This window comes from Cantharellus anzutake, assembly GCF_015039405.1.
Source record: "Cantharellus anzutake strain C23 chromosome Unknown EI90scaffold_5, whole genome shotgun sequence".
Taxonomy (NCBI): domain Eukaryota; kingdom Fungi; phylum Basidiomycota; class Agaricomycetes; order Cantharellales; family Hydnaceae; genus Cantharellus; species Cantharellus anzutake.
Genome location: NW_024066955.1, coordinates 56,076 through 81,536, shown reverse-complemented (window position 1 = coordinate 81,536; position 25,461 = coordinate 56,076). Strand labels below are relative to the sequence as shown.

Here is a 25,461-nt window from a genome sequence, read left to right as displayed (position 1 = left end):
CTGTCGAGACAAATGACGTCTCTCTGATGAATTGAGTTTTTCGGTGGCAGTGCGGTTTGACCTCAATCGAGCGGTGTCGGTTGGTTTTGTTTTTCCACTGTTCCCTTCAATACATATAGCTTCTGTTGTCGCATTCTTAACGTTTCAATCGTATTCTGAGTCGCGTATTTCTCCGCTTTTTACCCTCATTAAACCACCTATAAAATCGACTCCACTCTCGTCATCTGATGCAAGTTCAAGACGACCTCCCTCCAACCCCCTCCACTGCTCGTCCAAATACACCAGGGGGATTCTCCATCGCACGCACATACACAGGGACCTCAGCGTACTTCTCCACATACGAGACACCCACTGCAATGGCTTCGACTCAACAACTCCCCGTCATTCACGCCCAAGACGGCCCAAGTCCAAAGTATGAAGGGAAGGCTCTTATCTTGGATGTAACCTCGACGGCTGCTCCCTCGGAGACCATGCCTGCTTCTCCTCCTCCAGAGGACGTAAAAGCGTCGCCAACCCTTCCATCTAGCACTGATGAATCTCTCGTTGAGAAGTCCCCTGCGAACGCCGCTGCCGCTACCACTGATGTGGCCGCTCAGCCACCAGCTAACACTTCCTCTCCCACATCCCCGACAAGCAGTGCGAAGGGACTCTCCGCCTATCCTGAAAATGTGGATGAGAGCAAACCTATTGTTGTTGAACCCGAAGCAGACTTGTCGAGGCACGCAACTGGTGCATTTGCCGATGGGGCTGCTACTACTGTGGGTACAATTATAATTATTCCTTATATCAGATCCCGGCCGGCTTTAATAACCACTGGCACATTGTTTATTGCACAACAGCGTCACCCAGAGCGAACTGGAACGTTGCACGAACGTGCCGCTACAGCCGAGGCCCAGCTTGACGAAAAGACCAAATCCAAAATTCTCAAAGCCGAGGGTAAGTTTCATGCCTCATTTCGCTCCACCACATTTCATCATGGGACATGCATCGGACCCACATTTCAAATCCATTCGTCATGCTTGCCCTCACGGCAGTCAGCGTGACTCCTGACCAACTTTCATTATGCGCCCTTCGGTCTTGGTTTCACATCAATTTGATTACTTACTTCACACGTTCACAGGGAAAAACAACAAGCAAATGGCCAAGATCATCAAAGCCGAAGCGAAAGCCCAGGATCGGGCGCTCCAGACGGCCATCGACGAATTAAAGAAACTCCAATCAGTTCAAAAATCCGCTGTTACGGTATAGCCATTCTTCTTCCCCTTCCTAATCGTTCGCACTGATTCCACTTCCTACTAATTGGAACGCTAGGAAGAATCCAAAGCCTTGTCGCAACACACAAGAGCGGTGGCCATCGAGCAAAGAACAGCCGCTGAATTCGCAAAAATCAAAGCGCAGTACGAAAAGGCTCAAGTCGAGCTGCGATCTAATGTTGAACGGTTGGAAAATGCTAGAAAATATGCAAAACAAACGACTGAGGAAGTGAAAGAGAAGAATCTGCAGGTTTTGAGGGCCACGGAGCAGAAGAGAACGGATGACAGGGAGAGGGCTGCTCAGTTGGCTACGCTTGGTAAGTTGCGATGATTCAAGGTTTGGAAGACGATGTCGGAGACGAGCAGTTGATGTTACGTCCTTGTTCTATAGGCTCTGGTGAACACTCAAAATTGTGTTGGTAAAGAGAAGGATGAGACACAATTCAGTGTACTCTTCTTTTCCCATCTTTAGTCCCGATACCCATTGATTCCTTCTTGTATACGTGCACCTGAAGCCATCACCCCCTATTATAGGTGAAGGCTTCGGACATACCCCAAATCCCCACCCATCTATCTTACACGAATATTTATCTAAACCATCTTAATATTCCTCTATCCTCTTTATTCTCGATTTCAGAGGATAGCCAACTGTTGTCACGAGTACTGATGTGTTTCCCTTGCTTAATGTACTGCCCAGATCTTGTCGAATAGCTAGGTTCGGCGGGTCGGGTGTAATTACTATGAAACAGGGTATATCAGTCTGCTCTATTGTCGGTACGCCGGCCTGAGATGAGCGGCCACGGGCATGATGTATATAACGCTGGTGCACTTGAGCGGTGGTCACTGTTGTAAGTGGGGAGTTAGATATCCGACGGCCCAGCCCTGCCATTTTAATTCGTCTCTTTTGTCTGGCTCAACTCATCACCTCTGCGCGCACCGCGGTCGTGCTACTACTAAGTGTAGTCGGATCGCGGAGAAAAGGCACTCAAAGGCTTCTTGACATCCTCCTGGTAGACAACTCCCACTGCACGAGCTAGACGCTTTCCACTGAACGGCGTCTCGGCTCCCACTGTTGTGTTCTGAAATTCTGGCTGTCCGCGCAATCCGCTGTACCGCGCCAACATCGATGGTCCATCAAGTATTCCCGTAGCTACCACTAAAAATGCAGGTGGTGACACTGCCGGCATCCAACAACTCATGGAACTTCCAGGGTGGCGCGTCTGGATTGAATCTTCTCTTCAGTTTGCACAAGCCTGTCCGGGCCGAAACCGTCCGGACACTTTCGCGATTTCATGCGATGAACAAGGGTCATTGGAAATCAAATTTCGACACGATACCAATGAACTGGATACAGGGAAAGAAATAAGCTAGCTTAGGGCAACAAATGTCTAAGCCTACTTAAAAAAAATTTCAAAACTGTCATGATAATCATGTAGCAAGGTCCTTGAGTTCTTGCACCGCCACTGGCAATTGTCCAGTTCCGGGAACCGGTATGTCCATGGAGACAGAAAAATTAAGATAAGGGAAAAAAATGAGCTACAGCTTAGGCCCACCAATGTCCAAGCCTGCTTAACAAAGCACTCAAGACTGCAATGATAATTATATAGCAAAACTTCTTGAGTACTTGTTCAGTTCCGGGCACCTGGAAATGAGCGCTGTTTTCCAATACGGAGGGGGGGGGGAAGTTTGCCAAAGAGTGCTCAGTAAGGTCATCAGAGCTGAGTGTCGAAACACTCCGGACTACGAAAAACTTACTGTCGCATTATCAGCTTCGGTATTTCGATAGCCACCGATATCATCGAATCGAAGTCGCAAGAAATCCTTTGCCAGTGCCACCTTTCCGCAAGGGCAATTCATGCTCGCATCAGGATCCAATCGGCAGTTATCGAGGCATTCCCCACAGAGCACATGTCCTAGACACATTTTAAACTCTTGAGAAAAAAACCTTAAGCAGTATGGGTACTCACCACAACGAGCCAGGTACAGGTCTCCCCCGGGCCTCCAGCACCAACTGCAAACCAGCTGGTCTTCTTTATTCATACTTTGGTCGAGGTTCGGAATTGGTTGGTATCAACAAGTCGAATATCGCGCATACGGAATGTCGATGCATCGAAAGCCCAGTCTGGTGTCAACTTTGCTCCGATACGTCGAGTGTGGTTGAAAAGGGACCTACGATCGTTGAGTGCTCTGTGCTTGGTACACACCTACTTCGCGCGATGAGGATTTCACCACTTCGCGGTGAAGAAGGTGCACTGAGGTCAGACTATCCGAAATTATATATGCGTGCCCTCGAGCTTGTTTCCATCGCTTCACGATAACTTTCAATGCCACCGACTCCAAGGTCCTTCACCAACTGAAAAGAAAAGAAAAATGCCACACGTTGCGTATGAGCTGCCACGCAGGCACTGCTCAATGTTGGTGCTCGGGGAATCAAGTAATAAAAATTAACCCATTTTAGGTAATCGCAAAGTTGACGCCTATGTCTCTGTTTCCATCGTTGCATAACGCATTCTAATGCCATTCCTAGGGTCTCCCTCGGCTTTCAAGAGAAACTATATGCTCCGAGCAATGGGGTGCCAATTCGAGAAAGATGAACATCAGTTGCAAGAGTGCCTAAAATATGCCACCAAGACACAAGGGCGCAAAGCTAAAAAAGCGTGGTAGTCAATCATTCCTTTGTTACTTATGTAATAGAGGCCTACCTACGCTGCCACAAGAGGAGCCATGAATAGGAGGGTCCTTTTCCGACAGCTCTCTTTGTCTGGCTAGATCTGCATGTCCGAACCTGTGATATGGCTTAGCTGGGGCCCTGAGGGGAAAATACTCACCGCTATCTTAGTATCTACGTGGTAGCGTGCTCTGCCAGAGCTGCTTCGGGCGTACCGTGCACAAGTCAGTTGAAAAGTAGCGGGCGCTTTATTCTGAGTGGAAGCGCACGGTAATGCTCCCTCTACGGCACGGTGCACTCCATTATTTTTTGGTTTTATTAGTCTTTTCAAGCTAGCTCGTCTAACTATTATCGAGAGTATTTGCGGCGCACGCGACTTGTTAGCAGCTGAACATAAGCTGCTCAGGTTTTCATGTTCTCGCGATCGAAGATGGGCTAGGGTTAAATATTCCATCAGGCAACAAACGGTTTGTGCTATGCATGGGTACAAAAAGGGAAGAAATGACTCCCAAGGACTGTCCACGGTTTTAGGCCCTAGGGGCGAAGGCTTTCACAATGAAGTTACGGCCATGAAGGCATAAAGTACCAAACAGGGCACCCAGAGTTTTCCCATCCTCTGAACGGCCTAAAGCACCACCGTGGTAACGACCGAAGCCATTCGAAGAATCATCAGCGTTTCAGTGCGGCTACAAGATCTAACCGATATGGAGTGCCGGAACTCATCGCGTTGGCATGCACGTTGAAGACTTGGCTTCTTCGATTGTTCGGACGTTTGAAGTCGTAGGCGTTTTTTTCCCATCTTCTGCAATAGGAGCATTTAGCCGTTGTAGCAAGACTGGTTCGCCGGATCCTTTCGTTGCATGCACGCGTCGCCAAGAGATGACCGGGGGCGATGCTCGTTGTAGATCCAGCACAGTTAAATTAACCTTTGCAGAGCAGGTGAGATACAGTGATTGGGCACGCCCCGTCAAAGACATCTCGTTTGCACCTCTAATTGAAAATACGAAGACTATGATACTGTTGACATGACATGACGTTCCCACGGTTTATGCCCCTTGATAATTACTCAGGCCATCCATCGGACGCCTTTATATTCATGGGAGTACCGCGTTTCACCAGTCCTTCGAACTGATCGACCAGTTTTGGTGGCAAGGTGGTTCTCTCAATCAATGGAGAGCCCTAGGCCCGCCCTTGATGGATTTGGAATTTCGTGCTCATTAGCTTCAATCGCTAAGAGACACTCAGAATGAGATAAAGGAGGAATATTCTTGAAGCCAGAGATCGATCACTTACACTTTGCTCTCTCCAGGAGTTGAAGGGAGTCGCATGCTGATTACTGTGAGAGGACAACTCAGAGTTTAGCTGAGCTGTTTTTTTACGGTAATCAGCATGCGGCTCCCTTCAACTCCCGGTTGGGTTCGCTCGAGCCTTCGAACCTCTTTTACCGTTCTCTGGTACAAAAGTGGCATTACTACGAATGGGAATGTGACGCAGATCTCACTGCGAGCGGTACTGACCGCTGTGAAAAGTGAAGCGTACAGAAGAAGCAGGGTTAGTAGTAGGCGTGATTACTGGGGAGCTCGCTACACTATATGTGAGGGGGGGTTAAGGACCCTGGGTTACCGTTCAATGCATTTTCAGAGGACCTTGTCATTTGTGTCATTCAATCAGGGGCTCTAAATCCACAGCACTCGCTATATACAGAGTAGCGGGATAATTGGAAAATTTGGTGTAAACGTTGGATAGTCACAGTGACATCGGTCTATATGCTATCCCAATACACAATCTGGTATTTATCAGTCTCAAACCATCTGACCAAACGAAAGAGTTTTCTGTAGGATCTGAACAGTGATGTTGCATATCCTCGTACTGATTCGGTTGTCGCATGGTTGTACGCCCTGACGCCACTTCTAAGGTCCCTTGAACAGTCAGGGGATGCTAGCTCTGTGGTCTGAGAACTGGGAAATTATGTGCCAGATTGAAAAGAGTCGGGCAGTGCTCGCGGGATACGTCATCGCTCCGAATGTTGGGTGTCTCTCAGTAGAGTCTGCCCCAGACATCATCTGGGCACTAAAGACGCACAACAGCGACAAGGAACGGACCGTCATGCGTCGCTCACTTCACGCTCGCTCGAGTCTCATGCTGAGTTCCGTGACCAATATCCGAATATGTGGGGGAATGCAGCCTAAGACTAGTCAGTGGACGCCAGGCAGATGGTCGGGTCGAATCCTGGAATGATGATATAGGCTCTTGGGGGGAGAACCTTAGAGGGAAAAATGACGCCACAATGATCATTGGAACACACGACAAGTCAAACACAGAAACTAAATGAACATGTGGCGGGGCAGGATAGAACGGGGGGAATCGAGAACAAACACAAATGTCCTATATCTTCGAGAATCAGGTCCAGTTCAGTTTGATACGATGGACAAGATAAATTCCCAGCAGTTGGGAATCATTGTCCAACTATCAATCGCCATCGTCGAACGACGATCCTTCGCCAGTTTCAATTTCGCGAAGATGTTCTTGGGCTGTCTGCAGCTGGGCCGCTGTATTGGTACCCGAGTGTTCCATATCGGTCATCAACGTCAAAATTTGGACATCCTCTTTAAGTTGGCGTAATCGTGTCTTCATCTCCTCTTGATTAGCCAAAGGGAGGCGCAGGTAATTCGCTGTTGACGGAGAGTCTTCATTAGGGAACTGAAACAATGAGTTAGTTTTCAATTCCCTGGTTCCTGGTGAACTTGAAAGTAAACTTACAGCTCTCGCTCTGTTGGAATATTCGCTCTGATCCACATCACTCCGGAAGATACCGAGGGTGATTTTCAGAGGATTTCCACTTGCCCTCACCCCACAAATTGGACAACTGATTCCTGGAACCGGACCATCGAAGCTTGTAACCGGAGGCAAGCAATGTTCACAAAAGAAATGCCCTACATGCATTTCCAAGGCAATCAAACTAACATTGATCAAGGAAGAATATGCTCACCACAAGACAGAGCGTGAGGATTTTCCAGAAGACGCAGGCACACCCGACAAAATCCGGATGGTAGAGACATCGCACAAGGTAGAACGTAAAAACCTCGTAAATGTTCGCGTCAAGGAGCTGAAGAATATAGTGTGGTGTCTGAACGAGGCTAGCTTACAATCCACTGAAGTCACAGCTTCTGCGAGGCTGAGGAGACATGCCAGTGCTGGACAGTCGAAGTTAAATGTCTTCAAAGTTGCTATGGTTTCGCGAGACGCTGCTACCGAACGGGGAAACGGGTCGGGGCAATGCTTGGCGAAACGCGACCATGCCTTTTGTTTGCAGACGCACAACCTTTGGAGGTACCATCCTACGTCGTAAGTTGATCATGCATAATAGTTCACGCATGCACCCACTACACACCCAGTGCTTCCAATCCTGAAAGGATATCACGATAAATAGTCATTTCGACGGCTACGGAATTTGTGGGGCCATGCCGACTATAAGTTATCGTCAGCTGTGAGTAATGTTAATCATTACCAGATCTGGGCTTGAAGTTGGCGTTTCTCCTTTTGATTCGCTCACTCACCCTTCTAACGCCCTCGTTGACACTGGTAACGCTGAAAACTCAGCATGGTAAAACAATAGATTGACCCCGTCTCAGTGGCAGCAGTGGAGGCATCGGGGGCCAGAGGACTCTTGAATATCTTTTGTCCTTCCGATCGCCTGTTGGTCTTGAACTAGGCGATGCCACGAACATACGCTGGCGGTACCGCGATCCCAATGGTAAGAACTATCGTACACGCGCGAGATACACAGGCGGCACGGCAAGTACAGGAGCACAGTAGTACAAGGACAGTCCGAGAAGAAAGGAAGAAGGCCAACGGGATGTGGGAAGGGCGGTTCGTGAGAATGCGGTGTTAGTGCGATCTTCCAGCCTGCTGGTGACAATTGTGAGTGATGAACAGAAGGGGGGGAGGCAATGTTGCCCTGGAGGGCTCGGTTATGATACACTTTGTTCATTTGTGCCACTCGTTGTGTCCGTGAGTTCAGGCCCGTTCGAGGTGTACAACACGCCATCCAACGCTTGAATTCTGGTATTAGTGTTTCCCATCAAAGATGCAAATTCAAGCCAAGTGTTGATGTCTGGACACGAAATTTCAGCAGTATGTATATGGGGAAGTAGTGTCAACAGTGATTCAGACATACATCCATCAGTGCCGGCGCTTTTATGCTGGATTGTGGCTAGAATTCGTCTCAACATTTCAATCTCCAGTCTCGCTTCAGCGAGTTGAAGTTGCGTCGTGCTAAGCTCGCCCTGACTGTGCTCGAGGCTGCTTCGCATCGATGAAGCTTCGGCAGCATTCCTTTGCGCAACACATCGAACTACCTGAACTTGTCGAGAGATGTCATCAATTGCAATCTCCTTCTCCCCAATGCGAGCCTGGAGGTCCTGTACTCGGTTGTCTGCCGTTTGGAGTTGAACTTGAGTGCGTTCGTATTCGGAACGAAGTGCAGCGAGGTCATTCTGAAGGTTCTTGACATGAACCAGCGCGAATAGGGGTACAGGAATGGTTGCTTCAGCCCAGGACTTTGTGTTTGTCTCTTGGGAATTAGATTCTGAACGTGTGGTGACAGCTGCTTTCGCACTTCGAGTCGGCCCTGTCAGTGATTTCTCCAACGGCTCAACGAAGAGTTTTATCGGCGGGGAATGGCCAGCTGGCTTCCTGCACATAGGACATCCCTTTGGTGGTCGTTGTCGCGAGCTGAGAGAAGAAGCGGCCCCAAGATACTGATTCAGACATTCGAAGCAGAATACATGCCCTATGATGTTCAAAGTGAGGCCAGACGCCCATTGAGGTCTCCAACGACATATGAACCTCACTCACCACAAGAAGGTAAAGCACAGGGGTTCATTAAGACGTCCGCACATATTGCGCAAGACCCAATAGGCTCGTACATATATGATTTGCCTCAGTATTGTCGGAAAAATCAGGTCCTCAAATGAAGCTGCAATCAGTCAACCAACAGACGCGTTATTCCGTAACCTCCGCAATCAAACCAAGGGCCTGAATAGGCCCGAATCGGGATGGTCTCGTAGGGGAAAGGATACTTTGGTGACAGGGAAAAGAAACGGTTGAGGAGGCAGTTGGGTCGGAGCGAAGCGCCAAGATGACTCCCGCCTGTTGCCGTTGTGTTTTGATGTCCGACAAGACTCTAATTACACGCTTTGTGCTCGTTATGTGCGTTTGGGAGAATGGCAGCTTAACATCCTCATCTACCTATTACATGGCTGCCTGACCCGGGATAGCCTCCAGAGGTTGACTTGTTTAACACTGGAGCATCTAATTCTTGTTGTCGCATCAACTCGTGCAAATTAGACCATAACGCTGCCAATGACGAAAATTCCCCTCCCACGCCTCTAACTTGGTCAAGTTTCTGGTTGAGTTTGTTCTGTTCTGTCAGAAGTTGCTCAAATCCCTGGAACGTGCGGATAAGTCAATCACGCTTCTGGCGGGGTCGGGTTCCTTACGCTACTAATCTCGGCAATCAAACGTGTTCTTTCTTTCTCAAAGAAGTCAGAGTCCTCCTCCTCGTTCGACGCCATCTTTGGTGTGATTCTGCGTTCCACTCCACGTGGTATCAATGTGGGTTGGAGGATGCTTCCGGACCAGTTTGCATCAATATGACTCGATGGAGTCCTGTGGGCGCCTGCTGGAACTGGAACTTCAACTACAGAGTACCCTTTTGATGTCACCAAGTGTTGATAGAGGTATTTTCACGGATCAAAAAATAATTGTCCTATAAACTGTGCCAGCTGCCTAGACCCGGTTGCTGATGTTGAATGACTGGCACTCGGGCACCAAACCATTCGGCCCTAAAGCTGACTTATCTGAATTGCGCTAACTTCGGCGGCGGGCACGCTAGGCCATAAGGCAAGAGTTTGGATGGAACCCCGCCCCTCTCGTTCACATGGCAGATGGCTTTCGCGTGCACCTGTGTAGTTCGTTGTAGTCTGGAGATTAATCTCGGAGCTATCCTCCTGGGAATCCCGTATGGGTTTTTCCTTCATCTGCTCAGATGAGTGTGGCTTCCATGAGGTGCATCGATTTCTAAGGATCACCCTGATTTCTGAAGGGTAACGTTGGCACTGACAATGCTGGGGGGCCTCCATTAATGCTGTGTATTACATCTGTGATTTCCTGGGTGGTATGTATGTTCTGACGGGGTCAATGAGGTTATGTGATGGAGTCGCTTGCGTCCCCCAGTGGCGAGCCTTTGCTGATCTGAAGAAAGTGGCCATGGCAGACAATTTCGCGGCATCCACCGAAATTTCTGTCGGCCGTATACAAATCCTGATGTCATCCGATCGGCGCAGATGAAAGCACCATGCGAGCATGCAATTCATTTATATTCCTGGTGCACACGATGTCCCACATTTGCAACGGTCAATGATCACTATGGAGTTTTGTCGCATCTACCAGCGGCCATCATGGTTGTAGGTCCAAAATTTTCAGTTGCAGTCCAAGGCAATGATAACTATTTTACCGATATTTACAATTGACACAGCAGGTTAAAAAACAAAAGGGTAAAAGTGACCGAACGGCTTAATTCCAACTAGCGCCATCACAAGGTTGTCTCGCGCATAATCTACCATCAGGTTTTCATTCCGAAGGAAATCCGACCTTACGGAGCGCGCATACACCTTAGAGGTTATAGTATTGATGTCAAACGGCCCCTTCATCTCCTTTTGGTCAATTCAGTTAGACAACACCCAAAGGGGATTGAATTGTTGAGCACCGAAAAAAAATAAACACCCATATCTCTGATATGCTTGGTCATCGGTATCCGCAACTGACCTGATCTGGGCTATAAGAGTAACACTTTAGGCCCACGATTTACTGGCTCACTCTTCATTGGCACGCCGCACGCACAGCACGCACACACAAACACAAAACGCTGCTTCTACTCGCTTGACATGGACTCGGATAAGCTCGTCGAATGCGAGATACACCTTGGTCCCAATCCCCTGAAACCTGTGAACGTATCGTAAGCTCAACAGTCTTCAGGATGTTATCCCTAGGCCTAATCGCATGATTTGCAATCCCAGGATCACACCCCAAAACGCCCGGGAGCACTGCAATGAAGTGCGGGTATACACACCGATGCTCCCGGTCAACGCGCCAGCTTCCCAGGCGTTATCAGTTGTCCACAGTAAGCCTGTGGACAGGCTGGTGATAGCTGAGGTGATCGTAACTACGGAATACCACGATTTTGACGGAAGCAGCTATCCACGAATAGCCACGAGGCTGGATCCGAATCACTGCGTCTGGCGATCGGGGGTGACGGAACGTTTTGGGATACCTTTCTACCCCGGATACCTGGTCTATAGATTTGGCATTGAGATTCCGGTTGGAATCCCTGTTGGTGGATGCAGTGTCAGCGCCAGAGTCAGGGTTGTGACGGAGAGATGGGATTCAACGACTGAAACATGCCAAGAACATAGTGCAACGTGGTATGATGCAGTTGAGCACGCATCCAACCGCCAACCCTCATAGCCGTTCTGGGTCCGCTCTGTGTAAATCCAAATGATACGGAACTACATCAACATCGCGCACCTCTGGTCCTTTAGCCCTTCGACCCCAATTAGCAACTTCGCCGTTGTGCATGCCCGTGGACATGCTCGAGTGAAATGATCGGCCGGTAAGTTAAACGATAAAAGATCACGGCGAAGTACTGTTGTTCGATGCAAACATGCCTAAATACACGGCGCAGCAACCTCGAATTTGGGCTTTACTCCAGCAATTATGACACAGAACAATCGTTTGGCGTTTCCTTCACAATTTAGACGCTTCTCCCGTCACTCTAACCAATCTGAAGGGGGGTCCGCCGGTCCTCAGGACACGAGCCACTTATCAATGAAGATACTCACAGCTTTCCCCTGTTCTCACCACGGAACAGCATCTGGAGATACCGTGGGCAATTCTCAAGTCCGGACTCGATGTGATACTTCCGCTTCAATTTGCCCTCCTGGATCCACTGAGCCATATCGGCCACAGCCTTTGGATAGTCGTTCGTGAAATCGAACCTATCCCCAACCATGCAATATGAATGTTAAGTCATTGGTACCGCAAATCAGCGACAACCAAAACTGACACGATGAAACCTTGGATGCTCGCTCGCATGGCCGTGAGAGTCTGGTAATTTTGCAACCCCCGTGGTTTCGACGAGTTGTACTCCGAAATGGTGCCACAGAGGACGATGCGCGCGTTCAGGTTTAGGCGGGTAAGCATGAAATCAAGGATCGATCCACCAACTATGGGAGCAGGTAGTCCATGAGACGGCGAAGATACAAATGACAGCATTCGACTAAGTCACACCGTTATCGAAGAACACATCCCTATTTGAGAATTGACATAGAGTGAGCGAGAGATGGTGTCCGGGAAATGGACCTTTTTGGCACTTACAAATAACCGACTTCCCTCTTGAACCGGCTGTGCCACCCTTGTTCGTTGTAATTATACGCCTTATCGATACCCAGGTCCTCCACTAGCCATCTGCATTTATCTTCCGCACCAGCAATGCCAATAACCTTAGCACCTATACGCAAACTAGTTGTCAATCATTGGTATTCAAGTAGCATGAGAAGGTGGGAACCTTTGATCTTGGCGATTTGACAAACCAGAGAGCCTGTGGCGCCAGCTGCTCCCGAGACTACGACGGTTTGACCAGGCTTAATCTTTCCAACGTAGAGGATACCCTAAGCTCGAACCATTTGCTTAGAAAACCGTGACGCTGAAATATTTGGCACTTACGAAGTACGCGGTCATGCCTGTCCATAGCGCCCATAGTCGATGGAATTCACATGATACATAATGGGTCAATACTTCTCAGACTCACCGATCATCCCGAGCGGGCCCAGGAAATCGACAGGATTCGCACCTGGCGGCGCTCTACGTTGATAACCACAGATAAGGCATTTCAACACAATGGAGGGGAGAAGCCCGCTCACACAACTTTTTCCAAAAACTTCTCCTTGATGGTCGAATACTCAGTCCAGCCTACGTGCCCGATTGAGGAAAATATAGTGATGGCACTGTTCCTTGCAGCCAGAAGATCACTAACCGAGATACCCCTGCACGATATCACCTTTCTTGAGCGTTTTTCCGTTCGTCAACACGGTTCCAAGTGCACCAGCGCGCTGTTTCCGCGAGAGGGAGAATGAGTGGTGCAAAAAGACATCACGATCACCCACCATTGTTTCCCCAATTTTGACTGGAGGCGTGTACCTGTCGAATCGTAGAACTACCTCAGCCACAATCACACATTGAGGGCGCCGGGTCACCATACGAGCGGACATCGCGAATCCAGCCACGCATGGCGGGATCGAGCGAAACGATATCGACGCGCACTACGACCTCATCTGGACCTGGTTGTTTAACGTAGGTTGTCTCCGAGACCTATTCCTCTTTCACCTCAATTTACACACGGCGATAGATTTGGCGGTACCGCTCACAAAGGTGTCTTTCTCGATGCCTTCTATTGGGCGTTTGGACAAGTAGACACGCTTGGTTTTCGCGGGTACGATCAGAGACATGCCGAGTACCCTCTGTTCTAGCAGCTAAACAAGATAGGAGCAGGAGCCCAACCCACAAATCCGGAGACGCATTGCCGGCCGGTGACTCCCACCTCCACATATTCAGTCTCAGGGAGTGACATGTTACATATATCACATGCAAGATGGTGAGGCCGGTGAAGTGTCGGACATTTCCTTCAGCCCCAATACTGGCCCCAAGATTACGTAAGTCGGTGGAATTAACTGTTCATATTCCCACACTTCTCATTGTTGTGCTTTTCAGTGGACAGGTGAGACCATCACGTAGCAGTGTCGGCGGAAGGTAATCAGTAGTGCTTATTTTGTCTGTAGACCTCTTGCAACAACGCAAATCACATTGTCCAACACGTCGGAACCTAAACTCCTGTTCATAGCTTGTAAGCCAAAATTCTCGTCATGCCTTCTTCTCGCCGTTTATGAGCGTTAGAGTATCCTGAACCCTTGGTATTTGTGATATTATACTCTGGCGATGGCACCACATATCCTCAAGCAACTCCGCTATATTGCTTTCGGTTCGTACTGTCTGTATGAGCATATTCGTCCTTTCCTGACGGACCCTTGGCATGCCTTGGTGTTTTTCAATCAATGGTTATCCAGGAGCTGCAACTACTTGGTACTTCAACGTTCCCAAGCACATCTCTGAGGTGTTAGATAGGGGTGTGACAACTCTCCCAGGGTGAGTGCGTCATTTTATTCCTTCACTTCGTAAGTATCGCCCGAACGCTTATCCTCGCTTTATCTAATAGAGCTTTGACTGTCACAAGTATTGCTCTGCAAATACTTGCTGTCGGAGTATTTCTTTACATCTTGGTTTATCTTCCTCGCATCAAAGGGATTCACCCTGACGTATGTGTCTCGTACGAGCACGCGGACTATGATATACTCATAAAGTTCTCCAGTACTCTCATTGGCCGCAAAATGAACTATCTACTGCGGTCCCAGTAAGCAGGGATCGTCGTTATGCTGCATCTGCATTCCTCACCAATCATACCCTATTCATATCCACTAGTGGCTAACGTTCGGGATTATTGGGGGATGGAGCTCCCTCTTCTATGCACTCTGGAGCTACACAGAACTCGTGCTCTGGAAGAGCATCGTAGCCAGTGCGTATATAGTTCTCCACTCCTCGCTTCCACATTTCAACACCTCTCGCCGTTTTCGTTCACCCATCCAGGTCTTGGGTTCTATGCTCTGACAGTGGGCATTATCGGGCTGATCCCAACTCCAACACCGCCTCCCCGACCAGAAGGTGCCGGAGAGGATGACTTGACCCCGGATGGAAATCACCCTCATCACGATTGAATTTCACTTCTGAGGTTTCTTGTTTGTGCGAAATGCCTTGATTGATCACGTCTATTGGATCTATTGGATATGAGAATACCTTACTCCCATACTATCGTGGAACTTTGGCGGGAGTATCAGCGTTTGTGCGAACACTGCATGCATCAGTATCCAGCCCTCACCGTAGCCCATGTGCGTTCGAGAACACAGATCTCTGACTCCAGGCGTAATCCAGAGAATTTGCAATCAATACAAACGTCAATCGGTTGCCAGACAGATCTGATCGGTGACGCTCCGGGACATCCCCCACTCTCAGGTTAGGGAACCCATGAGCTCGTAAGGATTGAGCACTCATAGTTCTAAGCGCATTGGATCATCGCCCTAAGACCGAACCGAATGCATTGGTGTCTAGCTATGTTCACATTTCATATTCCCGCGGGGTTCGCAGAAAGGTCACTAGCCGCATACTTGACTATGTAGGTAGTTACGGAAGAGAGAACTTGCTGTGTATGGCGACTTCACACATCACAATGTCAGCATTAATGCGTACGGCCGGGATTTGGCCAAATACTCATCTGCGGACACTAACTGGGTTACCGGAAACCTTTGAGTATAGTACTCACACATTGGAACCACTACTAGAGCTATATGGAACAGAGTAGACGGGTCCTAGATCGATGCTCGCTGGCACCATTTCGTAGATGCGCGTCCCCCTAGGTGTTGGTGGCCGGGATCGGTCAAATGCTCAGATGCAGATACTTGTGACATCTTTGAGTATTCGCATGACAATTAGAATGCCCGCTAAAAGTATAGAACGGATGTGACTCATGCCTAGCCCTCGATCGCACTCCCCTGACATTGGCTGCGGAGCATAGGTGTTGGCATTACGTTTTCGCAAGGTTGTGCCACATGTGGACGCCTATCTAGGCTCTCCGAGTCCTCAGTTATCAACTGGAAACTTCGCTGGAACTCCTAAGTGCAAGAGAAAGAGATGTATAGACAGACGCTTGATCTAGCACTACTATGGCTGCCAGCGTCGCTTTTCATTCCGTTCTCTTGAATCCTCACTCCCCTGGCGCCGCATTACCAGTGTACGTACGGGATCGGTGGAACACTCACTTGTGAACGCCTTTTTAAGTACCTAAAACTCGTCAAATCGTGAACATGCAATTTGCTCCAGGGTGCTCTAAAACGAAGAAGGAAGTGCAGAGATGTGATGATCCGAGTCAATACTGAAGCGGTTTGTCTGATAGTTTCTAAGTATAAGCGTGCACTGATGTCGATGAAATAAATGCAACTAGTGATCTTTATGGCTGAAGATCCGGCGGACCATTGAGGTTACGGATGGCCTGGAGCTACTAGGAAAGGTGTTGAACTGGCAAAAGGTCCACATGTGGACGTCTCATTCAGAGCTATGCAAAACAAGAAATTTCGAGTGACAATCTCAATACTCCATAGGAACAGTATACGAACAAGAGAAGAGAAAGTGAGTCGTATTTGCACGGTTTGGCCAAAAACTCACATGTGGACGCCTGTCTAGGCTACCTGAAACCTCCGAGTTCTCAGTCATCAACTGGAACCTCCAGTGCAACTCTAAGTGCAAGAGAAAGAGATGCATAGACAGACACTAGATCTGGCGCTACTGCCGCTCGCTAGCATCATTTCTTACCGCACTCTCAGACCTGGGTTGCATTGTCCTGGCATTAAGTTGACACTGCATATGGAGGCTGGGTTCAGTCAAATACCCACATGTGTTCGCGCGTCAATTAGAACGCCCGCTAGGAAAGAGGTGATTGGCGGACGCTACGTCTGGCACTATCTTGCCCGCATTGCACTAGGTATTTCCTGCGGTGCTTATGTTGGCATTACATATTTGCAGCGTTTGGCCAAAAACTCACATGTGGACGCCTATCTAAGCTACCTGAAACCCCCGATAACTCAGTTGTCAACTGGAACCTCCACTGGAACTCTATGTTATAAGAGAAAGAGAAGCTAGACGGACGCTGGATCGGCACCACCGCTGCTCCGAGCTGGCATCGCTTTCCACTGTGTTTGCTTGAACAGTGTACATACGCAATCGGTGAAACACTCACTTGTGGACCACTTTGTTGGTACCTAAAACTCGTCAGAATTTGAGGAGCCGGCAAGGTGCTCCCAGAGTACTCTAAAACAAAGGAAGGAGAGCAGAGGCGTGGTGATCCGAGTAATACTGAAGCGGTACTGATTTGAACAGCGATCTTTATCTCTGATGATTCAGGGTTTAAGCAAGTCTATCATGGTTGTTATCGTTCTCTAACACATCACTGACCCGAGGTTACGGATGGTCTGAAGTTATTAGGAAGGGTGTCGAAGTGGCGAAAAGTTCACATGTGGACGTCTCATTCAGAGCTACGCAAAACAAAAAATTTCAAGTCACAATCTCAATACTCCATAGGAACAGTATAGAAACAAGAGAAGAGAAGAAAGTGAGTTGCATATCATTATATTTGCACCGTTTGGCCAAAAACTCACATGTGGACGCCTGTCTAGGCTACCTGAAACCTCCGAGTTCTTTGTTATCAACTGGAACCTCCACTGGAACTCTATGTGTAAGAGAAAGGGATGTCTAAGTAAGCACCACTATTGGCTCGCTAGCATTGCTTTTCATTGCGTTTTCTTGAACCCTCACTCCTAGCATCATTAGTGCGGAATCGGTGAAACACACACATGTGGACGTCTCTTTTGGAACCTAAAACTAGTCAGATTTCGAGGAACCGGCGAGTTGCTCCAAGGGTACTCCAGAACAAGGGAAGGAGAGCAGAGGTATGGCGATCCAAGCTCTACTGATTAGTTTGAAGCAGCGATCTTACGTCTAAAGATCTGGCCTGAATTTTGGGTTTAGGCAAGTGTATCATAGCCATTCTCTAGCACATCACTGACTCAAAGTCACGGATAGTCCGGGGCTACCAGGAAGGATGGCAAAGCGACAAAAAGCCCACATGTGGACGTCTCGTTCAGAGCTATGCAATACAAGAAATTCCGAGCGACAAGCTTAACACTCGATAGGAACAGTATGAATGCAAGAGAAGAGATGGAATTAATGAAAGTGAGTAGCAAGGTTACCGATAGTTTATATGTTCATCTTATTAAGGGGTAAGCCGCAGTTTTATAAATCTAGCCAGGCTAGCGGGCACAAAATGAGACCGGATTTGAGGCAAGTTGCTAAGTTCTTGATCTCCTGGGAGGATGTCCACCTTGTCGTGGTCCAGGAGCTGCCTGATGAAGACTTCAGGACTGTGACTTGTCATGGTTCAGCAGTCGAGGGCTCCAAGAGGCATCCATTGCTCGATCTAGTGTGGTAGTTGCTTAATCTAGGGCGATAGTACGTTGCTTGTTGTTTCCGGGGCAGAGACTTCTTAAGAGTCCCCACTTGTCGCGGTTCAGTCGATCCCGACAGTGGCTCTGGGGTCAAAGCTCCGAGGGGAGGGGCTGGGGGATGTTTGTGTATCGCGTTTACAGCAAAGGCCTCCTTAGAGTCCCCACTTGTTGCGGTTCAGTTGATCCCGACAGTGGCTCTGGGGCCGAAGCTTCATGGGGATACGATCTCTTTAGAGTCCCCACTTGTTGCGGTTCAGTTGAACCCAACAGTGGCTCTGGGATCCGAAGCTCCAACGCGACTTAGAGCTAAGACTTCTTAAAGAGTCCCCACTTGGCGTGGTTCAGTTGAATCCGGCAGTGGCTCTGGGGTCGAAGCTCTAAGAGGGGGGGTGGTGGTGGGGGTATATCGCGTCAACAGCAAAAGCCTCTTAAGAGTCCCCACTTGTTGCGGTTCAGTCGATCCCAACAGTGGCTCTGGGGTCGAAGCTTCACGGGGATACGATCTCTTTAGAGTCCCCACTTGTTGCGATTCATTGGAATAATCCGACAGTGGCTCTGGGATCCGAAGCTCCAACGCGACTTAGGGTGAGAGACTTCTTAAAGAGTCCCCACTTGCTGCGGTTCAGTTGAACCCGGCAGTGGCTCTGGGGTCGGAGCTCTAAGAGAGGGGGGGGGGAGAGGAGATGTATCGCGTCCACAGCCAAAGCCTCCTAAGAGTCTCCACATGTTGCGGTTCAGTCGATCCCGACAGTGGCTCTGGGGCCAAAGCTTCACGGGGGTACGATCTCTTTAGAGTCCCCACTTGTTGCGATTCATTGGAATAATCCGACAGTGGCTCTGGGATCCGAAACTCCAACGCGCCTTAGGGTGAAATGACTTCTTAAAGAGTCCCCACTTGCTGCGGTTCAGTTGAACCCGGCAGTGGCTCTGGGGTCAAAGCTCTAAGAGGGGGGAGAAGGGGGAGAGGGGGTTAGTTGCTTGCTTGATCTATGGTGGTCGTTTGTTGGTGACGTTCCCCTGGGAGGATGTCCACCTTGTCGTGGTCCAGGGGCTACCTGATGAAGACTTCAGAGCTGTGACTTGTCATAGTTCAGCAGTCGAGGGCTCCAAGAGGCATCCAATCCTTAGTCTTAGTGATGGTTATTTATGGAGATGGTAGCGACGGGACAGAGTTTTCTTCTATGTTCCCAGGACTCAAGAAAAACAAGGGGGGACGTAAGCGGCGAGTGCGGCGTAGGGTTAGCTTAAATAGAACTATTGTTGGGGCTGTTTCACAAAATCCATCCTGATACCAATTGCCATTGACACGGGCGCTCACGTTCGTTGATTGCAGATTTAGATAATCCGATATATGTGGTGTAGTGTATGTATCGCTCCAATGTTATACACATGCCACCCCCGAAAGAGGCATGTGTAGTTCGCTGTCAAGAGCAAGCATTTTGCCAACGAGAGTACAGCAAGACAAGGCTAGCCAACGTTCGTTTAGAGTAGAATATATCAAATCTTGGTGCAGTTGTCTATGTATACAGAAGGCAGAGCAATTCTCCATGTCTTCCAGGTGGCATCAATGCAAGAAAGCGTACTGAGGACACACAACCAGAGCAGAGGGACGACGGAGTCGGCTGGTAACCACGGGTGGTAGGTAGGTGCACATTCGGCTGATTGGTATATTGGGTCGTTCCTTCTTAGGCCCCAGTCCAGCATGATACAGTAGGTATCCGAACCGTGTGCAGTCAGGTCGTAAGAGACACCGGTAGCATTCGCAGTTTCTTCGCAGTTTCTCTGATATCTGCGTTGCTTTTCAGCACCGGAAGCGGCGTCGTTGTAACAAACAAGCCACATAGTGGTAAGTAAAAAAAAAAAAAAAGATCGCGAGGCCCTTTACACGTGCAGCTGGAGGATATACTAGTAAGTGCACTTTAGATGGTGTGGCGCTGTCGAACGACTTGCATATAGCCGTGGGAATAAATAAAATTGGTGTTGCGTAAACTTATCTTTCCCGGTTCTCACTAGGACAAGCCAGTCCTACTTGTAGTACAATATAGCGAAAAAAAGCTTCCCAAGCTAATGTAGGTATCATGCGCAAAAGTTGCAACCCCATATTTACGTAATATTTTTGAGACGCACTTCAATTTTGGGCTAGTAGCTGGCTTGGCTATACACGAATGAGGGGACGTTCAGATATCTTCATTTCATTTACCATACCTCCTACTTGCGCAGCGCAACAAGGAAAAGAGGAAAAGGGAAAAAAAAACTAGCGCTGACCAGTCGTCAACCCAGCCTGTACGGTAGGCCGTGACTGAATACGACCTAGCCATTCCTAGGGGGATTCGAGGTTTTGAATTAAGTTTGGGAGTCTCTTCCTCTTGTCTGTGATGGATCCGACTTACAGCGACATGAGGCCACTTTTTCAAATCGCCTTGTGGAAGACCTCCAAACGCGAACATCCCACGAACCCTAAAGAGGACAGATTCAGTCATTAGCTGCAACAGATCGTCGATGATTAGGAGAAACCCCCGCCCACTCACAAGGGGAAAAGACTAATATCAGCAACGCTAAACGTTCCCTTCCCATCACCAACAAGATACTCCCTCCCACCCTCTTCTTCCAACCTCTGATTAATAACACCAATCACCCTCGCCGCTTCTTTACCAACCCTCTCACTAGCATGAGGAACTTTTACATCCAACCAATTATAATGGACAGCTTCCATGAAGGTTGGGGTGAGATTACCAGGACCCCAAAAGAGCCATGAAAGTTGTTCGCCGTAATGAGGTGAAGACGTAGAGAAACTTAGTTTGTGGTCGGGGTCGAAGGAGGTGGTGATGTATGATAAGATGGCGGAAGATTCGAAGATCCGGGCGGTATGACCGGAAGGGAGCGTATGTAGAAGAGCGGGAATTTTGTTGTTCTATAAGTATATATACCGAGCAGATTGGGTGAGTGGGTAGTTGTAGCCAGTCTAGGAAGGCTCTTATTCAAGACGTACGGGGTTGACCTTTGAGAATTCAGCACTGAAGTGCTCCTTCTTCCGACTTTCGATCGTCTTCAGAGAGTAATCGAATTCTTTCCCATAAGCATTACGAAGTTCCTCAAAGAGGATAGCGGCTTTATGACCGTTGGGCGACCCTCCTCCAACGAAAAGGTATAGTTCCTAAATGGCCAAAAAGATGAGTCCAAGGGTCATGGCCGGTTAGCATGGAAAAGTGGAGGGATGAGGTGTGCGGGAAAAGCTTGAGCGCCTGCCGTGTGATGGAACCGAGACGGAGTGCATTAACACCGTCCAAACCAGCAGAAAAGGGCAGCTGACTGGCATAAGCACGTATCGGCGATCATTAAAGAGCCGATGGTCTTAATAAATGACACGCTCACGCCCGTCGACCTCGGGTAGAGACATACCGAACGCGAATGGCGCAATATTTCCACATGCAACTCCACATCTTTGGGAAGACAAAAACAGGAGACTCGGGTATAATAAACTCACCAAGGCTTTCTTTCCTTCAGGCGTAACGATAGGAGGCATTCCAACGCTGGTAGTACTAGTCGCCATTTTCCTGAAACTGACGCAGTTGTTGAGGGTGGGAAGAGCAAGACAGAGGAGTGTTCGAGCGGTGGTTTGACCAAAAACCATTGTTTAAGTAATGAAGGAGCAAATTCTATATTTATTTCTACCACATCTCTTCAGATCCACAGGTTGCACAGGCAACGGAGCAAAGTGATTATGTAAGAACAGGGAACCAATGTTGATCACGGCCCTTGTGTTCTTGAGTGTGCAGCGATAATGGAATGTATTGGGCGCTGAGGCGATGACAAGCAATTAGTCATCCATGAATAATCCTCGGATCTTGGAAGAAAGGGATTTCCCAACCAAAGTAGGGTTCCGTCAAGTCGGAGCCAAGTCAGCAAAGCAGCCAAGCAGTGTACAAAGCAGTACTTGTGCAATGGTGTCTCATTCGGTACTGAATCGTAGCGTGGGAAAACCATCAAATTCCTAGGCGCTTGGATCAAGTCCGAATTCAAAATCAGGGCGCCAACCTTACTTACCCTGACTGCGATGAATAAGGATCGCAATTGCAACAGCAAGCCACGTAAGCGCACCTGCATAGGCGCACACGTATGCAAACCACCAGTGGCTCACCAGTCACCCGCCCTCCAATCCACAAACGCCCCATTCCCTTTCATCTGATCGATGAGGCGTCTCCCGCCGTGAATACTTAGTCCCTTGTTTTCATCATTTCCCCAACGTATGGTTCGGAAAGATCTATACCTCTTCACTGTTCCTGGATGGTAAGAAAATGCTCTGGAAGATAGATCAAGGATGATGAGAAACAGGGTACGAATAATCTGCTTGTAAGAGTACCACCTAGTATGATCATATTGTCGATCCCGGCACTACGTGCGTGAGTTGGCATTTTGCTCGACGTACCCTCCAACTCGGTTATCAATCGTACTCCCATGCAATTCGCTGTAATAGATACGAAAATGGACTCATCCATCGGCAAAATGCCATTCGATGCGTCTTTCACGATCCTATCCCCCCGTCCAGGTTCCCTCTTCCGGAAGGAGGAGCCAAATCCCAAGAAACACCAACAAATGTCCAAAACATATTCACTTGAAAACTACACAGAGTCTCTAGCTTTGTACTTGACTTCCGCTAATGACCCCGCGCGGATAGTTTGTTTTCTTGGACAAAATTAAAAACAGCAACATTCGCAATGAACGAACCGTTCCAGAAACATTCACCAAATCCCCCCCCCCCTTCCTCAACTTAATCTTAAAGTTACACCTCCACCTCCCTCTTGTCTTCTTCCCGTGGCTGTGGTGACCTTTCTTCACTACCAAGTATTGCTTTGGACGCATTTCCAGAAGCCAGAAGTAGTGGTGGCCACCACATTATATAGGCCGGACGGGTATCTCGGAGGAGTAGACGTACGACGGGGGCGTCCTAGGGCTTTGGACGATCCTCGGTTGAGAGCGCAATTAAGGTCAACCTACCATCAATTTGAATTTTCTCGCGCTCGTGTTGTTGCGCGATAAGAGTAGTGTTCACGTCTCGTTGGAGAATACCTTCAAGATCGAGGAAATGCAAGCTGGTTCTATTTTGAGAAGTGACGTGTCCCACTGATGTCAATGACGTAGCAATCTCATTTAGCTAAAACTCAAATTCTCCATCCGAAATCAAATCGCAGTTGCCTCAGCTTCCTCAGCAGCCTCCTCTTTAAACTGGTATTCTAATTTCCTACTTTTGTAACGGTAGCAGTGGCACACTCAACCCCAACTGGACCGCTGGCCTTTCCCCTATCCGATCTAACCACCCTTTGAAGTGAGGGTACGATTCTATCGTCTCCGAATCTATACCTGCGTAGGACCATTTCCTGCACCTGTGAAAGAGAGGGTATGTTAATTCACCGGAGTAGGGGGGGAGGAAAGGAAGAACTAAGATATTGGATGGAGAGAACATACCAAGTCCAGGCGCTAATATCCGCAATGCTGTACCTCCCCCTCCCGGATCCAACAAGATAATCCCTCCCTTCACCTTCTTTCAATCTATCGTCCAGTACGGTAAAGAGACGTTTAGTCTCATTTGTATATCCTGCTCCCAAGGGATATGGTCGGTTGGTGCGGTTACCGGGAGGTTAATAAAATAAGAGAACAAGTTAGTTTGTGGCCTAGTTAGACGGCGAGGGGGAGGGGTGGAAGACTTACGGTTTATGGCGTAGGGGATTTTTTCAGGTGCATATCTCGTAAAGTGAATCGCTTGACCTATATTTGTGGTAGTACAATCATCGATCATCCAGTCATAATGCATCTTCAAAAAGACGGACATACCCTGCATGGGCCCAATACCACCATGCTAATACCACCCAGGTGAAATGAGAATCGTGTCAGCAGGTCAATCCCCACACACGACCCTTCAACAACTTACTATAAAGAAAATCCATTGTAAACATTCGCTTTCTTCCTCCGAACCTTCCAGAAAGCTGATTTTTCTCTCCTTATCGAAGTGCTTAACTAGGTAGAGCAATATGGCACTACTTTCGAAGACGTTGAAGTGCGACATCTTCCCGCCTGGGTGATGGTGTGTCAAGGCGGGAATTCGACCGTTAGGGTTGATCTTGGGAGGTGGGAGGTGGTGTGAGAATGTGGAGGATGAGATGTCAGAAAGGGAAGCGTACTTTTAAAAACCAAGGTTGTTTTTGTTCAAGGATGGAAAAGTCGAGTGTCTGCAGAAGAGAAATTGAGCCTCAACTAGAAGGGGAGAGATCGACTCGATAATGGACTGACCTTGTATCCATATGAGATCCGGACATCAGGATAGGCGGCTTTCAACTCCTCTAACGGATGTAATGGGAGAGAACGAAGGATTAGTTGTTACACTTGGCTCTAGATCCTGCGGCAAGGCATGTCGCACCCAGTGTGACGGAAACTTTATAGCCGTTAGGTGATGGCGCGGTATAGAGTGTAAATGTAGCTTTAGCCTCAGACGACATCAGACGCATATGCGTCGAAATGGTGGCAGTAACAGAAGCACCGGTGGAGCGAGTGGCGGACGGAGAGGAAGTAAAGCCAAACAGACTCTGACATATGACCGGTGTCCAAGCTTGAGCTCGAGCCCTCGACAACAACGAAGCTCCATATAGCATCCTGCAACCACGAATGCAATAGCGTGACATGGTAATTCTGTAAGCCGTGGTTGGAGCTCGAATGTCCAACTTGGGGTCTGAATGCTCCCACTAGAGATTATTGCATAGAGGGTCATTGTCGGGTACTTATAAGTCCATGGAGTGAATAATGAATCTGAGAGATTAAATATGGGAAGTGATGGGATGGGTGTGGGTTGGAAGGGAGGGATTCACCGAGGGCTCATTTATCGCTTAGCTAGTACCTGCTCTTTGGATCAATCGGAGCGCATAATTTGATCTACCACGCTCGGCATTATGTCCTGTACTTGGTATTAGTCCCGGGACGTGCGGTAGATCGGCTGTCTTTCCCTGGGGTGCTGATGTGAGGCATGTCAGCGAGTAGCCATAACGGCTCAAATGCGTGATTTTTGAAATTTCGAGGACCTGGATGAACCAATGATATTGATGGTTCTCCCACTGCTATTGTTGGAGAGCTCTAGTGCGACGCACGAAGATTCGAATTTGAGATATCGGGAAGGCACACGACTGGTATCACAGCCAGGGGAAATTGCAGCTTCGTCAGGGTACTGCCTCAGAATCAATGATGTATGTAGTGTTGCCAGTTGAAATTGAGGACGTCAAAACAGATGCCCCGTGCGTATCGAGACGTCGAGCACTTTAGACCATCCTGCAAT

General features: G+C 48.6%; 10 protein-coding genes across 10 annotated transcripts; 3 read left to right on the top strand and 7 right to left on the bottom strand.

The window, feature by feature from the left end:
* Window positions 1–25: 25 nt before the first annotated feature.
* On the top strand, window positions 26–2,028 carry EI90DRAFT_3035077 (uncharacterized protein). The gene is made up of 5 exons (XM_039058576.1): window positions 26–758; window positions 840–936; window positions 1,121–1,242; window positions 1,312–1,570; window positions 1,645–2,028. The coding sequence occupies exons 1-5, from the start codon at window positions 228–230 to the stop codon at window positions 1,674–1,676; spliced, it is 1,041 nt and encodes a 346-aa protein (XP_038921645.1). The 5' UTR covers window positions 26–227; the 3' UTR covers window positions 1,677–2,028.
* Window positions 2,029–2,768: 740 nt separating this feature from the next.
* Window positions 2,769–3,523, bottom strand: EI90DRAFT_3035076 (uncharacterized protein). Its single transcript, XM_039058575.1, has 4 exons — window positions 3,427–3,523; window positions 3,221–3,294; window positions 3,009–3,166; window positions 2,769–2,908 (listed from the first exon to the last, which is right to left on the bottom strand). Exons 2-4 carry the CDS (start codon window positions 3,291–3,293, stop codon window positions 2,882–2,884), a joined length of 258 nt encoding a protein of 85 aa, XP_038921644.1. The 5' UTR covers window position 3,294; window positions 3,427–3,523; the 3' UTR covers window positions 2,769–2,881.
* A 2,751-nt stretch (window positions 3,524–6,274) lies between these two features.
* Window positions 6,275–7,381, bottom strand: EI90DRAFT_2044505 (uncharacterized protein). Its single transcript, XM_039052468.1, has 4 exons — window positions 7,306–7,381; window positions 6,911–7,243; window positions 6,682–6,854; window positions 6,275–6,621 (listed from the first exon to the last, which is right to left on the bottom strand). Exons 2-4 carry the CDS (start codon window positions 6,978–6,980, stop codon window positions 6,391–6,393), a joined length of 474 nt encoding a protein of 157 aa, XP_038921643.1. The 5' UTR covers window positions 6,981–7,243; window positions 7,306–7,381; the 3' UTR covers window positions 6,275–6,390.
* A 117-nt stretch (window positions 7,382–7,498) lies between these two features.
* On the bottom strand, window positions 7,499–9,164 carry EI90DRAFT_2044633 (uncharacterized protein). The gene is made up of 2 exons (XM_039052469.1): window positions 8,779–9,164; window positions 7,499–8,713 (listed from the first exon to the last, which is right to left on the bottom strand). The coding sequence occupies exons 1-2, from the start codon at window positions 8,849–8,851 to the stop codon at window positions 7,893–7,895; spliced, it is 894 nt and encodes a 297-aa protein (XP_038921642.1). The 5' UTR covers window positions 8,852–9,164; the 3' UTR covers window positions 7,499–7,892.
* Window positions 9,008–9,754, bottom strand: EI90DRAFT_2044736 (DASH complex subunit Dad1-domain-containing protein). Its single transcript, XM_039052470.1, has 2 exons — window positions 9,423–9,754; window positions 9,008–9,370 (listed from the first exon to the last, which is right to left on the bottom strand). The coding sequence occupies exons 1-2, from the start codon at window positions 9,495–9,497 to the stop codon at window positions 9,164–9,166; spliced, it is 282 nt and encodes a 93-aa protein (XP_038921641.1). The 5' UTR covers window positions 9,498–9,754; the 3' UTR covers window positions 9,008–9,163.
* A 940-nt stretch (window positions 9,755–10,694) lies between these two features.
* Window positions 10,695–11,609, top strand: EI90DRAFT_3035055 (uncharacterized protein). Its single transcript, XM_039058574.1, has 2 exons — window positions 10,695–11,453; window positions 11,509–11,609. The coding sequence occupies exon 1, from the start codon at window positions 10,984–10,986 to the stop codon at window positions 11,446–11,448; it is 465 nt and encodes a 154-aa protein (XP_038921640.1). The 5' UTR covers window positions 10,695–10,983; the 3' UTR covers window positions 11,449–11,453; window positions 11,509–11,609.
* Window positions 11,610–11,728: 119 nt separating this feature from the next.
* EI90DRAFT_2989472 (alcohol dehydrogenase) lies at window positions 11,729–13,624 on the bottom strand. The gene is made up of 12 exons (XM_039056069.1): window positions 13,407–13,624; window positions 13,241–13,350; window positions 13,146–13,179; window positions 13,016–13,091; window positions 12,903–12,951; window positions 12,791–12,843; window positions 12,706–12,722; window positions 12,548–12,650; window positions 12,358–12,490; window positions 12,271–12,290; window positions 12,047–12,206; window positions 11,729–11,978 (listed from the first exon to the last, which is right to left on the bottom strand). The coding sequence occupies exons 1-12, from the start codon at window positions 13,485–13,487 to the stop codon at window positions 11,819–11,821; spliced, it is 996 nt and encodes a 331-aa protein (XP_038921639.1). The 5' UTR covers window positions 13,488–13,624; the 3' UTR covers window positions 11,729–11,818.
* A 176-nt stretch (window positions 13,625–13,800) lies between these two features.
* On the top strand, window positions 13,801–14,889 carry EI90DRAFT_3035048 (uncharacterized protein). Its single transcript, XM_039058573.1, has 7 exons — window positions 13,801–13,882; window positions 13,933–14,017; window positions 14,103–14,181; window positions 14,252–14,351; window positions 14,405–14,446; window positions 14,515–14,608; window positions 14,680–14,889. The coding sequence occupies exons 2-7, from the start codon at window positions 13,975–13,977 to the stop codon at window positions 14,805–14,807; spliced, it is 486 nt and encodes a 161-aa protein (XP_038921638.1). The 5' UTR covers window positions 13,801–13,882; window positions 13,933–13,974; the 3' UTR covers window positions 14,808–14,889.
* Window positions 14,890–20,141: 5,252 nt separating this feature from the next.
* Window positions 20,142–22,099, bottom strand: EI90DRAFT_3150705 (glutathione S-transferase). The gene is made up of 5 exons (XM_039065678.1): window positions 21,628–22,099; window positions 21,133–21,297; window positions 20,672–21,054; window positions 20,534–20,600; window positions 20,142–20,463 (listed from the first exon to the last, which is right to left on the bottom strand). Exons 1-5 carry the CDS (start codon window positions 21,772–21,774, stop codon window positions 20,398–20,400), a joined length of 828 nt encoding a protein of 275 aa, XP_038921637.1. The 5' UTR covers window positions 21,775–22,099; the 3' UTR covers window positions 20,142–20,397.
* Window positions 22,100–23,382: 1,283 nt separating this feature from the next.
* Window positions 23,383–24,634, bottom strand: EI90DRAFT_3143797 (glutathione S-transferase; the record flags this gene model as incomplete). The annotated part of the gene is made up of 8 exons (XM_039065055.1): window positions 23,383–23,518; window positions 23,607–23,736; window positions 23,850–23,906; window positions 23,973–23,997; window positions 24,070–24,258; window positions 24,320–24,367; window positions 24,429–24,478; window positions 24,556–24,634. 8 exons carry the CDS (start codon window positions 24,632–24,634, stop codon window positions 23,383–23,385), a joined length of 714 nt encoding a protein of 237 aa, XP_038921636.1.
* Between the last annotated feature and the right edge of the window lie 827 nt (window positions 24,635–25,461).

Bases quoted from the DNA above. Each gene is read 5' to 3' on its own strand.
- EI90DRAFT_3035077 (XM_039058576.1), top strand. From the start codon at position 228: ATGCAAGTTCAAGACGACCTCCCTCCAACCCCCTCCACTGCTCGTCCA. The intron at 759-839 runs GTGGGTACAATT...ATTGCACAACAG, and splicing joins CCGATGGGGCTGCTACTACT to CGTCACCCAGAGCGAACTGG. The intron at 937-1,120 runs GTAAGTTTCATG...ACACGTTCACAG, and splicing joins CAAAATTCTCAAAGCCGAGG to GGAAAAACAACAAGCAAATG.
- EI90DRAFT_3035076 (XM_039058575.1), bottom strand. From the start codon at position 3,293: ATGAATAAAGAAGACCAGCTGGTTTGCAGTTGGTGCTGGAGGCCCGGG. The intron at 3,167-3,220 runs GTGAGTACCCAT...AAATGTGTCTAG, and splicing joins CCTGTACCTGGCTCGTTGTG to GACATGTGCTCTGTGGGGAA. The intron at 2,909-3,008 runs GTAAGTTTTTCG...ATTGGAAAACAG, and splicing joins CCGAAGCTGATAATGCGACA to CGCTCATTTCCAGGTGCCCG.
- EI90DRAFT_2044505 (XM_039052468.1), bottom strand. From the start codon at position 6,980: ATGTCTCTACCATCCGGATTTTGTCGGGTGTGCCTGCGTCTTCTGGAA. The intron at 6,855-6,910 runs GTGAGCATATTC...AAATGCATGTAG, and splicing joins TCCTCACGCTCTGTCTTGTG to GGCATTTCTTTTGTGAACAT. The intron at 6,622-6,681 runs GTAAGTTTACTT...TCATTGTTTCAG, and splicing joins ATTCCAACAGAGCGAGAGCT to TTCCCTAATGAAGACTCTCC.
- EI90DRAFT_2044633 (XM_039052469.1), bottom strand. From the start codon at position 8,851: ATGTACGAGCCTATTGGGTCTTGCGCAATATGTGCGGACGTCTTAATG. The intron at 8,714-8,778 runs GTGAGTGAGGTT...TGAACATCATAG, and splicing joins CTGTGCTTTACCTTCTTGTG to GGCATGTATTCTGCTTCGAA.
- EI90DRAFT_2044736 (XM_039052470.1), bottom strand. From the start codon at position 9,497: ATGGCGTCGAACGAGGAGGAGGACTCTGACTTCTTTGAGAAAGAAAGA. The intron at 9,371-9,422 runs GTAAGGAACCCG...CGCACGTTCCAG, and splicing joins TGATTGCCGAGATTAGTAGC to GGATTTGAGCAACTTCTGAC.
- EI90DRAFT_3035055 (XM_039058574.1), top strand. From the start codon at position 10,984: ATGATTTGCAATCCCAGGATCACACCCCAAAACGCCCGGGAGCACTGC.
- EI90DRAFT_2989472 (XM_039056069.1), bottom strand. From the start codon at position 13,487: ATGTCTCTGATCGTACCCGCGAAAACCAAGCGTGTCTACTTGTCCAAA. The intron at 13,180-13,240 runs GTATGGTGACCC...ACGATTCGACAG, and splicing joins TGGATTCGCGATGTCCGCTC to GTACACGCCTCCAGTCAAAA. The intron at 12,491-12,547 runs GTTCCCACCTTC...GTTTGCGTATAG, and splicing joins TCAAATCGCCAAGATCAAAG to GTGCTAAGGTTATTGGCATT.
- EI90DRAFT_3035048 (XM_039058573.1), top strand. From the start codon at position 13,975: ATGGCACCACATATCCTCAAGCAACTCCGCTATATTGCTTTCG. The intron at 14,447-14,514 runs GTAAGCAGGGAT...CATATCCACTAG, and splicing joins AACTATCTACTGCGGTCCCA to TGGCTAACGTTCGGGATTAT. The intron at 14,609-14,679 runs GTGCGTATATAG...TCACCCATCCAG, and splicing joins CTGGAAGAGCATCGTAGCCA to GTCTTGGGTTCTATGCTCTG.
- EI90DRAFT_3150705 (XM_039065678.1), bottom strand. From the start codon at position 21,774: ATGGTTTTTGGTCAAACCACCGCTCGAACACTCCTCTGTCTTGCTCTT. The intron at 21,298-21,627 runs GTGAGTTTATTA...TTGGCCATTTAG, and splicing joins CTGAAGGAAAGAAAGCCTTG to GAACTATACCTTTTCGTTGG. The intron at 21,055-21,132 runs GTACGTCTTGAA...ATATACTTATAG, and splicing joins AATTCTCAAAGGTCAACCCC to AACAACAAAATTCCCGCTCT.